This window comes from Bidens hawaiensis, unplaced genomic scaffold, assembly GCF_021521415.1.
Source record: "Bidens hawaiensis isolate Kalapana, Puna unplaced genomic scaffold, B.hawaiensis_p1.1 tig00037700_1, whole genome shotgun sequence".
NCBI classification, from domain to species: Eukaryota; Viridiplantae; Streptophyta; class Magnoliopsida; order Asterales; family Asteraceae; genus Bidens; species Bidens hawaiensis.
The window spans coordinates 173,515-189,280 of NW_027505500.1; the positions used below are offsets into that span (position 1 = coordinate 173,515).

The 15,766-nt window shown below is 32.4% G+C and overlaps 1 protein-coding gene and 1 pseudogene across 1 annotated transcript; one reads left to right on the forward strand and one right to left on the reverse strand.

The window, feature by feature from the left end:
- Positions 1-3,522: 3,522 nt before the first annotated feature.
- LOC143613534 (F-box/kelch-repeat protein At3g06240-like) lies at positions 3,523-4,346 on the reverse strand. Its single transcript, XM_077087216.1, has 3 exons — positions 4,235-4,346; positions 4,165-4,169; positions 3,523-4,092 (listed from the first exon to the last, which is right to left on the reverse strand). Exons 1-3 carry the CDS (start codon positions 4,344-4,346, stop codon positions 3,523-3,525), a joined length of 687 nt encoding a protein of 228 aa, XP_076943331.1.
- Positions 4,347-9,788: 5,442 nt separating this feature from the next.
- LOC143613535 (serpin-ZX pseudogene) lies at positions 9,789-11,125 on the forward strand (annotated as a pseudogene).
- Positions 11,126-15,766: the final 4,641 nt, after the last annotated feature.

Below are 15,766 nucleotides of genomic sequence, written 5' to 3' on the forward strand. Positions count from 1 at the left end.
CTAGACTATTTAGCATCCGAGAACGGCTTTACATTCGCATCGGTCATGCAATACAACTACCTTTGAAGAAAGCTATTGTTGTTAACTGTAACCTAAATTTCAAAATGTACCACTATAAAGCTTCAAACAAAAACATTATTAAATCAATTAAGTTAGTAATACCCATTTCATATAGTTTAATAACTTTTAAGCCCAGCACATTTTCAACTGGTTTTAGCTCAGTTTTGTTCAATCATCTATTATTATTAATGTTCCATCATTTATAATTTTATACAATTAACGAACGGATTTAAACAAACACAGGCATGCTCTTTTCTTAACAAACAAAAAACAATAAGAAAACCATATTCGTTTAATTGTTCATATTCAATCGTTTGTTTGGTTAAAGTTAAACGAACGAACAATTGCAAAAATTTTAGTAATGCATATTAACTCACCATCCCACAATGTTAATGCGTGTTCCTTTTTACAAATATTATGGTTCTTATACATATTGTCATAAACAAATTTTTTTAAACATTGTGTTTATATCCTACACAAATTACAGATAAACCTTCATGTATTATAAATTCTCTACACATAGACTACATATACCTAGATATTACAACGCATATACATACATGGCTGATTGATTGTTACATACACAAATTAACGATCCTTGTAAGAAAGATGAAGAATGTACCGACACAATCTTAAACTTCACCTAAATATAGCTAATCATACATGTCTATGTATTTTTTATACATAAAATGTGATTTTTTATTGTTGTTTAATAAATTTAGGAAAGCGTGAACAAATTAATTAAGTTTATGAGAGTTATTTAAGTTTACTAAGCTACATAACATAACATAAATAATGAGCATTTTGCCCTTCATGATTGAAACCTTTCATTAACTTTTTTTCACTTTATTATATAACTAGTTTTAGTGTTCGTGTCACACACGAGATTATCCAAATTAAAATTATAAGTAAAACAAATAATTAAATAACGTATATAAAAAATATATTACATCTATGCTATGTGTACATAAATTAATTTATTAATATCATAAAATGATTTTTTTTAAATGAACTTAATAAAAAAATGTGCATGCAGACATGAACTCGAAAATACTCTTTCTATTGAAAATTTCATTCTCAGTGACATATATGTATAATTGAAATAATTTTGGTTATGAACCAATTTCAGGAATAAGCTTCTCATACAATAGTAGTTCTAACCACTCACTCTAAATACAAAATAAGTGTTACCTTTATTGATATATTTATCAATTTACCATCCATCGAATGAAAGGATAACATTAAATTGTAACGACGGATGTTCTTAGTATTGATAGGTCTAGGGGTGGCATTGTATAGATTTAAAGCATATATTTATAATTTATATGATAATTTATAATAATAATAATAGTAATAATAATAATAATAGATAAATTGATTGATTTTTAAAAAAATGGATCGAGTTTTAAGCATATATTTATAATTTAATGATTAAAAAATAACTTTGTAAAATGAGCATATTCGAGTTTTGTTTTTGTTTACAATCTTTTATAATATACATAGTACAAAGTACATTAAGTTAATGATAATATTTGAAATTATATTTTTTTTAATATTTGGCAAAAATGGTTTGTTGTTAATTTTTGGATTTCACCAAGTATCTTGGAATATATAGTAAAAGCAAATGTTAGTATTTATTTTTATAAAATGTGTGTGTGTATATATATATAATATAAATAGGGTATTAATGTAAAATGAATAATTATTAATCTATTACATATATTAGGGTTAATTAATATCTTAGTTTTGAAGAAAAAGAATTATAAAAATTAACCAAAAGATGACAAGTATCCATGATTATTTTACTTTATTATAATAAGTAGATTATCACTATAAATTTAGACCGTTGATTTAGCCAAATCAATGATACAAAATCACTTATTGCTATAGTCTCACTTATAAATGCAACATTACGTTAACTTGAAGTTGATAAAAGACAACATAAAATAATACAAAACATACAAGTGGCGTATTATGATATTATTGTGGCTTGCTTAAATTAAATTAGAGTTAGATCAATATTATTATAATTAAGTTTGATACAAATAATTAAATGTATCTGATAAGAATTATTTAAAAAGTTATAATCAAATATTTGGGTCCGATCTGTTTTTTTTTACTATCAGTTTTGGTATAAACCGTAAATTAAACCGTTTGCAATAAAACCAAATCATTGACTAGTTTAGATGGTTTTAAACCGAGCTATGAGCACCCCTACGCATAACCATGACTCCATGAGTTAATACTCATAAACCTACTACTTTTGTTGCACTTCACAAGTAAAGCTGTTTTATGTTTCTATAGTTAAATAGTTAAAGGAAATAAGAAAAATACTAGACAACAGAGTATTTAAAAATAAAAATGATAGAAGCATTCTTTTAATTTATAAACATTCAATCAGACAGACCAATTCCCGCAAACTCCCACTATGTACCCAGATCATATGATCACTGATAAATTAACGACGGAGATCATCTCAGTTCTTTAGTGGCGATCGCCTCCGGCCACACCTGTTCAGCGGCTGCGATTTTACAGCCATCTTCGGTGCAGAATATGGTAAGTTTGTTGCCAGGCCAGCAATTGAACCCAACGGACAAGAACAATGGGATATTCGTGTTTGTTCATTAAACATTAAACAAACAAGGACACTTAATCGGACAAATATTTGTGTTCATGTCCGTTAATTTAAAAAATGAACAAGTTAAATGATCAGCTCATGAACATATATGAACAAACGTAAGCACACAAACATAAATGAACACAAACAAACAAATATAAAACATTAAGTAGACAATTCATCTTCCAAAAATGAACATAATTTGCTTTGGTTCGATTTTATTCATATTCAGCTGCACATATAACTTTGTAATCATCATCATACCATTTGAGTTTCTTAAACTGAAGACGATCAATAAGTCTACACATAGAAGTAAACCAATGCATTCGGATACCAATTTCACATTCAATTCAGAACACAATTCTGTTATTGTTTCTTACACGCCAATTTGCACCAAAGATTATTATAAGATTGTAACTTAAATCCTATAATCACCCACAAAAATACATTCAATCAATCAACAATTAATCATACTTAATATTTCCTACAAATAGCCCAAGCTATCATAAGTAGGGTCTGGAAAGGGTGGGATGTAGGCAAACCTTACCTCTATCCCTAAGGATAGAGAGGTTGCTTGCGGCGAGACCCCCAACTCGTAAGTAAAAAGATATACAAATAAAAAAAGTACATAAATAATAAACTACAACAATATGATATTAATCAGTTTAATTCAACATTTCATTATAAATAACTAAAAACAAAACTAGGGTAAATTTTAGCAAATAGTAATAAATAGAAAATACATTTAGGCAAAAGCCTTAAGCACACCCAAATCTCATGAAATTGTAAAATCAAACATTAAGATGTTCTTAGATAGCATAAAGATAAAAACAAACATTAAGATGCTAGATACCACACATATCAGAAGGTGAGACCAAACTTTCCACATACTCTCTTGCTCGATTATCCTCGAACACAAAACTATTGTCTCTCCACTTCACATCATCGAGACCATTGAGTGTCTTGTTTGAATGTGTTGATGTATCATAGATAGCAAATTGTACTAAGTTATTTGCCATAAGAATTTTTCCATTATCCAAAATACAAATAGGGTATAACATTCGGCGCCACTCATTTCCCGAATCCAAATTGAATGTGAGTGAATGTGTTCTCATCCATGAACGATCATCTTTCATGAACCACAAATGAAATGTAGTGATGTTGACGTACTTCATCACACAAAGGCGCCCGTCTATGGATCCCAAAACATGAAATAAGTCACGGACTTCAACAGGTAGCTTTATCTTTGAAAATACCATCTCCCTAACATCGAGGGCCAATATTCCATGAACTATTCCCCAATATAAAAAGCCATTTATGAACACACCCATATCACCCAAGAAGTAAGTATTCTCCAAGTATTGTGGTTGCGTGCTCCACAAACTAGTTTTAAGATCAAACACATCCCATTTTTGCTGATAATAAGTTCAAATCTAACAATCTTTAAGTCGTGTTTGGTCTCACCATAGCCAAATCCAAACACAAACCGCAGCTGATAATTGCAATCCATAATTAACTTAGATACACAGGTTAAGGGATTGTATAGGACCAACTTACAGCGTAACAACTCACGATTAGTAAGAGACAAAAGCACAACACCATCGAACGTTCCAACGACGGAAACGTCTGTACCTTCCTGGTATTCTAAAGGATATTGAACTTTGACCATGGAATGAGCCTTGTCTTCGGCTGGTACGTTGTCGTCTATAGCAAGAAGTGGCCATTCGACGTGATCTCGACTTCATAAATTGGGGATCTGAAATTAGACTATTCCAATGCTTTGATGCAGATCTGAACCGTAGTAAAGGCTTACCGGGAAGTCGAGCAAGTATGTTGTGAAGAACATTGTCATCTACGTTCGCCATAAATATTTCGATCTTTTAACGATGAAGGAATGAGAAGATGATTCCGCCTTTCGATTATATATACTTCATTTCATAAACCGCATATCTAAAAATATCTTTGCATTAAATGCAAACAAAGATATTTTTACAAAGTAATATATTTTTACTTATATTTCTAAAATTTATATGTTTAAAAAGGTTGCTTGGAAAATCTGTAAAATAGGCATCACTTTTAGCTTTTCGAAGCTGGGCATATCCAATGGGAAAGGGTTAGGAACCAACTGGAAAATGACTTGGCACCACCACAAACTGACGTGCTACACATAGGCTACAGAGGAGACTAAACAGAGTGATAAGAGGCCAAAACGGTGCCATCTGCGCTTAGGCTAGGATGGAACCGTAAGGCTCTAACTCGGCTCCTTCCTAGCCGACTCAAGCCACCAACCAAGCCACAACTCTAGCCAACTCAACTAGGCTAAAAGAGTGCCTAATCAGGCTACTTCGGCTAGAATGCTGTGAGATTCTTTATGCCTGGGCGGTGCCTTGTTTAAGTTCTTTAGGCTAAAACGGTGCCTGGTTTGGCAAGGACGCTGCCTTTTCTTAAACGTCTCTTAGCGTGTAGGTAGCTTTGGTGACTGCTTGGGCTGACTAAAAAGATGCATGTTTCTTAGCGTCTGGGCAAGGAGCCAGTTTTTCAGAGTGTATGATACTAATGAGCTGATTGGTTATAATATTTTCAAATATTAGTTTAATGTACCTTTAACGAAATTCTTCAGTCGTTACTTCTGTTATTTCGTTCTCCTTGTATAGCTGCTCCTTTTTGATCAACCACTCCAAGAAAATGCACTCGGAAATCCCACAATCATATCCATTTAATTGTCAGGGAACTCTTGACAGGTCAACAATTTAAAAAAGAAAAAAAAAGAGGCTAGAAACGGGTCCAAAATACATATTTCCTCTTTAAAAAACGCGTAACCAGTTCACTATCGCTGGTTAAGTAAATTAACCAAATTACTGGTACTTTCTGATATTTGGTGGAGCCATACTACAATATAAAAAAAAAAAAAAAGACTATAATAGGTTTTAAGTTATAACAAAGAAAATGGCATAAATGGTCCCCATATTTTAAAAATGCATGAAAACTAAACTGCTAATTTGCAGCAACTGTTAATATGTAGATTTAATGCCAACAGTTACAATGCAGCCAACTGTTTTTAAGTTTGAACAGATATTATGCCAACAGTATATATGAACATGTAATTTATGCAGGCTGCGGTTTATCATGCAGAAACTGTTAATATGGACCCAGAAAAATGGAGTTGCAACTTGCAACACAGATTGACCCGTATGTGACATATATGCATATTGTGAGTATGCACAACTGACCCATATGCATTTTTGAGGCCGCTAAACTAATAGATATATGCACAGTTGAGCCTATGCACATTTGTGAGACTTGTTTATTGACGTCATTCAATACGGTGTATATATAAAAGCTTGTCAAATTTCCCTTGAAGCAAAATTTAGTGATAAAAACTACTAAGGGTAAAATAAGAAATTATAACAGTATAAAAAATATTTAAAAAAAAAAACAGAATACTTGCCTCTCGGATCCATTGTCTGAGGTTAACAAAAATTAAAAACCAATGCTGATTTGTAATATTTGTTGGTACACATATCTGTAAATGTTAACATATAATCGTCAGCCGCTTTATTTATTACAAAAAAAAAGTAAATAATCTTACTTACCATGCCAACACTGGAAATAGCTGGATAAGGTGATCAACTTCCGTCAAAATACATATCACCATGAAGAACAAAATTCTGAAACCATGATGGTAGAATAGCCCAGACATGCTGTTAAATAAAATGAAAGGATAATAATGATGAATTAATTAGAAAATTTTACACATAAAAGTTACTTACATCAGTTTCTAACCAGGCGAGTGAATCATCTAATGTAGGTAGGTCTTTCCAATAAAAACGAATAGAATTTTGTTTCGTGAAACCAAACAGCTTTCACCTGATAGCTCAACTGATCGACCGAATCCTTATTTCTTTTGTTATTGGCCACCACAATTTTCTTTTATATCTTGCAAAATCATTAGCAGACGTCTTCGCCAACATTAAAATTGTTTTTTCGCAAACTACAAAACATATCTTCTTTATTTTCAATATCATCTATTTCTAACTAAACCGAGACGTTAATCAGATGAAGAATTCCAATCTTTTTGTTTTTTTCAATATCTATTTCTAATAGACAGATTAAAATAAATTAATATCCAATGCTATTACATATATATACGAAGGAACATTAAACATGAAATGAAATAGAAGCCCTAAACAGCAGCAAGCAATCCACAAAACACAAAACCCACAAGAAAGAACTTGTAGTTCAATTGCAGCAGAAAATACAAATATGAACCAATAAAAGTAAAATCAAACAAACAAGCCAAGCTATAAATGTACAGCTTGAAAATCAAAGCTTTCTCATCTTCGTCCTTGGAGGGAAGAAGAGGGTTTTTCCTTGAGAAGATTAAGATTGATTATGAGCATGTGTTTTTCAGAGGCTTAGATCCTCACACACTGCTTGTTATCCTCACACACCGTTTTTTTTTTTCATTACGGCTGGTACAAGACTATACGGTTGTATAACACCTGAATTACGTCAGTTTGTGTCAGAGCTTGTCGATCATTGTTTGTAGTGTCTCGTATAGCCCTAGGGCTATACGGGCGTATAAACAATTTTTTTTGACACACTTTTAAATATTAATACGCTAATATGGCCGTATAGACCTATACGGGCCGTATGGGCGTATAGACAATTTTTTGGACACATATTTAAATATTAATACGTTAATATCTTACATTTTTATGTATTAAGTACATAGCATACTTGGCTAAATATGATATTTTAGAATAGAATAAATTATCTATTAACAGTTACATAACATACTCGGCTAAATAATTTGTAGTTGTACCCAGAGAACATTCGTTTAAGATTATATTATGTTACGTTTTATAATAGTCTATACACGATAATCAATCAATGATTAAGCAAACAAGAAAGTATTTGGCCAAAACATACTGATATACATCTGGTTCACATACATAAAAATAAAAGTGCACCCCAAACATTTGGCAAAAGTTTTCTATACGGTCGTATAGCCCTATACGGCTGTATAGGTTTTATGGTGTGTCAGCTAGCAATACGAGTCATTTAACACCTATACAGCTTGTATAGGTCTATACGGTTGTATAGGTTGAAAAAGCTGTTTTTTTTGTCCCCTTTTTTAGTCATGCATAGCCTATACGAGCCCTATAGACATATGGGGGTGGTGTATGAGGATCATATCTCTTTTCAAAAAGACATTTTGAAATGATAGATTTGGGGCTTTTAAAAAAAATTCTTTTTAACCCTTTCAAAAAAGTTAAAATAAAAGTGCTTTTTATGATTGTCAAACACATTTTAACTTATAAGCTTTTCAAAAACACCAATAAACCAATAAACATTTTTCAAAATTAATCCCAAGCATGCTTATAGACAGAGATGTACAGTAAAACTGTAAATTTACTGTAGCAATATAAAAAGGTCGAGAATTTTTCTATTTTTCTCATTTTTCTCTCAACTTTAGAAATAAATCCTAATAATACCTATAATTTAACTAAAATAACATATTTACTTCTAAAATCCACGTATACTAATAAATTAAAATAACTGTGTTCACGTGTCACTGCATCAACAACTCTTATGTATTATTTCCACCTCAGGCTCAACGACGTTCTCTCCATTGTTCATCCATCATGTTCATTTGATTTAGAGCATGTTTGGGATTATGTTTGAAAACAACGTATTGGTGCTTTCAAAAATGTAATAGCTAAAAAGTCTTTGGCAATCCGAAAAATCCTTTTTATTTTGGCTTTTTGAAAGAGTTAAAAAACGGTTTTCTAAAAGCCACAAATCCTTGCTATTCAAAATGGCTTTTGAAAAAACCAATAAACATTTTTCAAACTCAATCCCAACATGCTTTTAAACAATTTTTGTTCCATTGATCGCCAACATATATCGTTTTTTTATAATTTGTCACACCCCAACGTACGACGGAATATGTCGGAATGTGACTGATTGTTTAGTAGCTCACAAGATACTAAAATATTAATGACAATATCTAATTATGAGCATTTAAAAAATGCCTAAAACACTTTATAGTTTTGATTAAAAACATTTAAAAAATGCCTAAAACACTTTGTTACTCCATTTTATTGGATTAACGTTGCTGCTTATTCACCCAAATCAACATCCATGTTGCCGTCAAGCTTTTACACCCAAATTCGATTATCAATCATAGTTTTTTTTTTAATTTATTTTTAGTACTTTTAGGTAATCATCATTTAATATTGTGTGCAGATTCATGAATTATATGTTTTTTCAATAATATTTTTGGGTACTATTCGGTGCTCACACAATAATGGCTTGCAAAATTTTGAATTATTTGTTTTCTTTTCTCTCAATTGTCACGTTTCACCAATCATTCAATTTGATTCACACAGACACACACAACTAAAATCTAAGAAGGATTGGGGGAAAAATAACAATTTGATTCGGTAACGTAAAAACGCTAAATAATTTAAGATGAATGGAGATGATGAAACTTTCGAAATCGAAGACAAATAACAAGCAAAAACAAACATGTGAAATATGTCTACTTCTAAGGGGTGTAAAAATTGTGTGGTTTAGTTTTAATTTTAAATGTTTTTAATCAAAACTACATAGTTTTGAGAGGTTTTGCGTGTAAGCTTAGGTGCGTGACAGCACCGCGTTCACTTTCCCCGTATATAAATCTGAAAAAATCTCAAGAACTTTGTATACAAACAGATTTTTAGATTTTAAAGCAAATAAGGTATTAAAAATTTTAATTTTAATTTAAAAATAAAAATAAAAGAACTACAAAAGCCCGATTCCTTTGCTTCACCCAAAATATCCGAACCAAAGGCAATTGAATTATTTTCTGTCAATAATAGAATATACAATTTATATAACCAAAATACAAAAATAAAATCAGATTGAGGGAACTTAAATATACGAATATTAACAATCATTAAGGCATAAAATCTGGATTGGAGATTAATATTATTAATTCAAAATATATCAGAATTAATAATATTAATCTTGTGTATCTTGTGTGTTAATACTTAATACTCTTCCACACGTTTTCAACCATCTATAAACCAAAACAGATCTCTTCACCAAAAACACATCCCATTCAATGGACCTTAAACAATCACTCAGAAACCAAACTCACGTCTCGGTCACAATCGCAACTCACCTTCTCTCCAAGAAACACAACTCCAACGTTGTTTTCTCTCCCCTTTCAATCCATGTCGCGTTGAGCTTGTTAGCCGCCGGTTCCAAAGGCCAAACGCTGGACCAGCTCCTTGCTTTCCTCAAAACAAACGCCACTGATGACCTCAACTCTCTTTATTCGAAGCTTGTGCCATTGATTTTCACGGATGGTAGTCCAAGAGGCGGACCTCGGGTGTCTTTTGCAAACAGGGTTTGGTTTGATGAGACCCTCTCTCTCAAGCCTTCTTTTAAAAAGGTGGTGAACACAGTTTATGAAGCAACATGCAATAAAGTTGATTTCCACAAGGTAACGTATATTTATTCATTTATTGCCCGATTGCCTTCTGTTTCTATGTAATCTAAACATGTTAAGAATGATTTGTATTTGATCATGAAACTATAAATATTAAGCTTATGTTTTCATTTAAAAAGATTAGAACAATACTTTTCATAACATATTATTTATTTATTAACCAAGGCGGTTGAGGTAGCTGAGGAAGTGAACTTATGGGCTGAAAAGGAAACAAATGGCCTTATCAAATAAGTCATTACAGATGATGAAGTTAAAGATCTTGTATGGCTCATCTATGCAAATGTCGTCTACTTCAAGGGAATATGGAGGGAGAAGTTTAACGCATCAAACACAAAAGAATACGATTTCCACCTCCTCAATGGCAACAAAGTTAAAGTTCCCTTCATGACGAGCTACCGCCTACAATCCGTGGGTGTATATGATGATTTCAAAGTACTGGCTCTACCCTATTTACAAGGTGCAAATGAAGCAAAATTCACAATGTATTTTTTTCTCCCACATGCAAAAGACGGCCTTCAGTCTTTAGTTAAGAAAATCGGTTCCACATCAGACTTTTTAGACACTCACATTTCAAGACGAAAGTTAGTAGAAGTCCCACGGTTTTTGATACCAAATTTAAGATCTCATTCGGGTTTGAAGCTTCTGATATGCTGAAGGAATTAGGTCTTGTATTGCCTTTTCACACGGGGGATGGTTTGACCGAAATGTTTGACTCTGACCAAGGCATTTATGTATCTCGTATTATCCAGAAATCTTTTGTAGTTGTGAACGAAGATGGTACCGAAGCATTGGCCTATTTAATGGAGAGGAAGTGTGGTTCATCAGGTAAAATTCCAGTTTATGATAAGGTAGATTTTGTAGCGGATCACCCGTTCTTGTTTGCTATTAGAGAAGATGTGACCGGGGTCTTTTTGTTCATGGGACAGGTGATTGACCCTCGATCGTAAAAAATGGTAGTTGAAATCTTTTTCTTGTTCATTGCTTTATTTGGTTTTTGATTTTTGGACTATATCTACTAAAGCTCTTGATTTGTTATGTTCATTGCTAGTGTATTCTAATATTTGTTAGAACCAAAAAAAAATGGTAAACATCTAATTGACCCGGAGAATGCTCTGAGTTGATGAACATGATATATATTGAATTTAGCACGTTATATGATCTAGTTGCTCACAAAATGTAAATAATTGCTGGTTTGCCATTGCACCATTAGGCATGTGTTTAAGTGTTAAACTGAGGGCTTGATCCTACACTACCACAATTCATTCGTTATAGACTGGGTGAATTACAAACATAAGTTCTCGCTAAACACAAAGTAATCGCACATTACAAGTTGTCGCACCAACACTGATTTTCTGTTCACTAAGTTCTTGCATGATAAGTAGTTTTCACATATTGATTAGTTTTTGCATCATTAGGATATTTGTTTATTTGATTCTCTGATCTGTAATTTCATTCCGCTGTTGATTCAAGACGTATTAGTGAAGACTCATGTTCCTTCACTATTCTCTTGGTTTCTTGATTGCATGTTTTTGCCATTCAAATCGAGTTCCAGTAGATTGAGGCCGTAATTAAATTGTTGTTTATCCATGGAATCAGTCACCGGAAAAGCATAAGGTTTGAACAACTTTAATATTGTTGATTGTTGAAGCTATAGATTTGCAATGTTTTGTCACTCTATTATCTTAATTTCTCTTCCGACGTATAAAATGGTATGATTAAGCTTTTTAACGAAATATATAGTTATAGTTGTTTAAACCTTCGGGCCTAATATAAATTGGATGTTAGTCAATGGTAAAGCACTCACTTTATTAGTGAAAGATAAGGGATTCAAACCTCATTATCATCAATTTATGTGGGAGATATGAGGGATAACCCTGGCTTGTCAGGGTTCGAGTCCTGATCTCACCCGGCTTTACCGGCTCCTCGCTGTCGTGCCGTTTAACAGGCATGGGGGTCGGGTTTTATCCGGGGAATTCCTCAATAGGTGGACCGCTAGGGGCTCCGTCCGTCCGGACTCGTGGCCGGCTGGGACTACCTTTAGCCATTGGAGGCCGCATACGAAATACCCGGCGTTAGTTAGTTGGTCGTTCAAAAAAAAAATAAAAAAAACCTTTGGGCCTAATCCATTTTTTGTTGAACGAAAAAAAAACACTAAAATCATAATTTTGTATACCTTATGTAATGATAAAAATATCAAATTAATCATAATAAAATAACAGAGCATTTACATATATCTCCTTCTAAGTTCACTTATTATATATTTATCTAACCCTTAGAAATCAATTACATATATCCCTTTCTAAACCATATATATTACATATTTATCCATTTCATTAAAATTAACTAATTAAATGACAATTTTACTCTAAATGAACTAGTTAAAAAACTATTTACATATATCCCTTTTCTAAAAACTTTAACTTCATACCTCCCTAATTTTAATCCAAACCGAGTCGAAGTTATGACGAACGTATCAAACGCTGATAAATTCAATTGGAGTCGAATATTTTAACCGTTGGAAAATATAAATAAGAATTTAATATATATATATATATATATAACCTAGTTTGTCGGTAATATTGAACTAAAGAGTTATCACAAAAAAGATTACCTTGGCAAATCTAAAGAACATGACGAACACTACATGCATTCCAAACTAAATAAAACTGAATTGAGTGATTACAATGTTGCTTTTATAACCTTCAAATAAATCACATTACAGCATATTCAGAAACACATATGGCATACCATTGGGCATCGGCATCAGAAACAATCTGCAATCGGATAAAACATGAAACTAGGGCTCAGATATGGTAGGAAAGTAATAAACGCAATTATAAAATATGAAGAAAAGAGGATTTATAGGAACAGAAACATTCTGGTTGTGTAATTGCCGAAACTCTGGAGAGGAATTTGTTTTTGTGTCCTACGATTTGTGATTGGTGGTTACCTCCGGTGGATCGGTCGGCGGGAAGAATCGAACCATGTTTGTATTGGATCGGTGGAGTTTATGTATTTATTATTTACTTTATATTATGTTTTATTTTAGGGGCATTTACTTTATTAATGGTAATAGACATGGATAATTTAGTAATTTGACAAGAAAAGAGGAAATATGTAATTATTTGTTTTGATTAGAGAATTATGTAATTGATGGTGTTTAATAAGGAAAAATGTCTAAAATCCCTTAAACAAATATAACCAATATACTCGGTTAGCCAAGCAATTATATAATTTTAAATTATTGTAACATGTACTTTACCATGATTTTATGTTAAATTTGTATAACTTGATTATTAAATTCGATTGTTGATATTTATTAAACATATTCTTTGCAATAGAGAAAATTTTAGAGCACGCTAAAGAATACCTCCATATGTAGCGGCTTATAAAGTAAACCTCTTTTCTTTTGTGTTGTGAGTATTTAAGAAAATAATAATAAAAAAAATGTTTGTGAGTAAAATAGCGATAGAGACTACGAGATAGATCATAGATGTATGAGGTTTTTGAAAATGAAACAAAATTTAAACGAAAAAAAAAATGTGTTTTTTTAGTTAAATTATAGGGTTTGAAATAGATTGTAAAACATTAATGCATAAATGCACTTATTCATATTGTGTTTTTTTTTTTCTTTTTTTTATCATGTTTTCTTGTCATTCTGAATTATCATGTCAAATTAGGGGTGAGCAAATTAACCGTCATAACCGCTAACCGAACCATAACCGACATAATCGAACCGATAACCGATATAACCGGTGGGTCAGTTTAATGAATTTTTAAAAACTGCCAAATGTGGGTCGGTTTTGGTTAATGCTAATTCCAAACCCGCCATAACCAAACTGCCCCATTTATGTAACTATTAATCGAGAAATAAGGGTTCAGAAATTAGAATTAGTGAATGGGTAGGATATTTTTACAGTTATTGCCGTTATAGAAAAAATTTCTCCACTCTTACTATGATTTAGGCCAATAATATTAATAATATTGGTTACCATATTCATTCCAATAGTCCATAATTGTCGTTCTGAATTTCCATCCAAATTGTCATTTCAATTATTTAATATGTCAATTAGATATGTATATTCCATAAGTTGCAATAAAAAAAGAAAATATATTTGAAGTCCACAATACAGTTAGCGATTATTCAGTGTTCACAATCATACGGAAGGATTGTCTATTTTGGTCACGGTTAACCGACTCATAACCGACTCGTTATAACTGTTAAAACCGATTAACAGAAACTGCCATGACGGATTGGTTATGGTTATGGTTATCTATTAACCGTTATATCTATTATGGTTGAGGGTTTGGCCAAAAACCGCCCCAAACAGACCCATACACACCCCTATGTCAAACTCTGATAATTCAAAATATTTTGCTTACCTGGGTGACACTCAGTCCTACGAGATAAAGAACAGGGTCGTCTTTATCTATCCGGACTTTACTAATAACTTACTCTTATAATGAAAATTTTACAGAGTACGTTCGTATGTTATTCATTATACATGTTATAAACCGAATTAAAAACCCACTCCACACAAAATTTAAAAATATTAAAAATAAAACCTCCTCACCCTACCCATCCTTCCTCGTCCTTCACTATGAATGGAACCCAAAGATGAGCAATGGTAACCGTCACGCAACGGGTGTCCATGACAAATCACAAACGAGCCGTTGCGGATGCTCTAATAATTAACCAATAAGGAACCATACAAGTCATCTTCAGCATCGCCTTCACCACCTGTGACTCAAGACAACAACAAAAACAACACTATTTAAGCGAAAGGGAACCGTTAAGTGGTCCCGAGTCGACTCAACCAGCCAATGAATTCTCTCTACTGAGTTTCGCATAAATCTTAGCCATTATTCTTCCCTCACTACCAACCCCTTCACCCCATTGCTCAAACCAGTCACGAGTTGGAGTCACCGGTGAACTTGTGAACTGATCGCATGTGAATGTGTCCATGGGAACGTCATCGTACTCCCCAACAACGTTGTCGTACGCCGCCATTTCGTGTTCACCATAAATTTATGGGATGGGGGGTTTCTCCTCCTATGATCATCATCATCATTATCCTATGTTAGTGGAAAAGCATACGAGGTCTGATATAAACTGATTTCTTAACTATGGTTTGGTAAAAGGTTGACCTTAATGTATAGTTAGTGTTAAAGATCTTGTGAAGGAATGGATAGGGTGACTGGCTTGTGATGCATAAGTTTGGATATTATTGAATATTGTATTGAGTTTTATTTGATGTAATCTTGGTTAATTGTGCGGGTATGGTCAATGGATATGGCTTTGCTGAGTTGACTTATATACTTTCATTCACCGTCACTTATTATTTGATAGTTTCATTCACCATCACTTTTAATTTTTAATCTTACACAGCATTCTCATGCTTAAAATATAAAGAAAAGAAATTATAAGACTGGATAGTAAAAGAAAAGAAAATAAATTATATATTTAAAAGACATTCTCGAGTTAAAATAATAGAATAGAAAAGAAAGTATTAATTACATTCTTGAGTTAGATAGGAAGGAAAAGATAGGAAAAAAAATTGTAACTTTACAATTATGTCCTCATTATT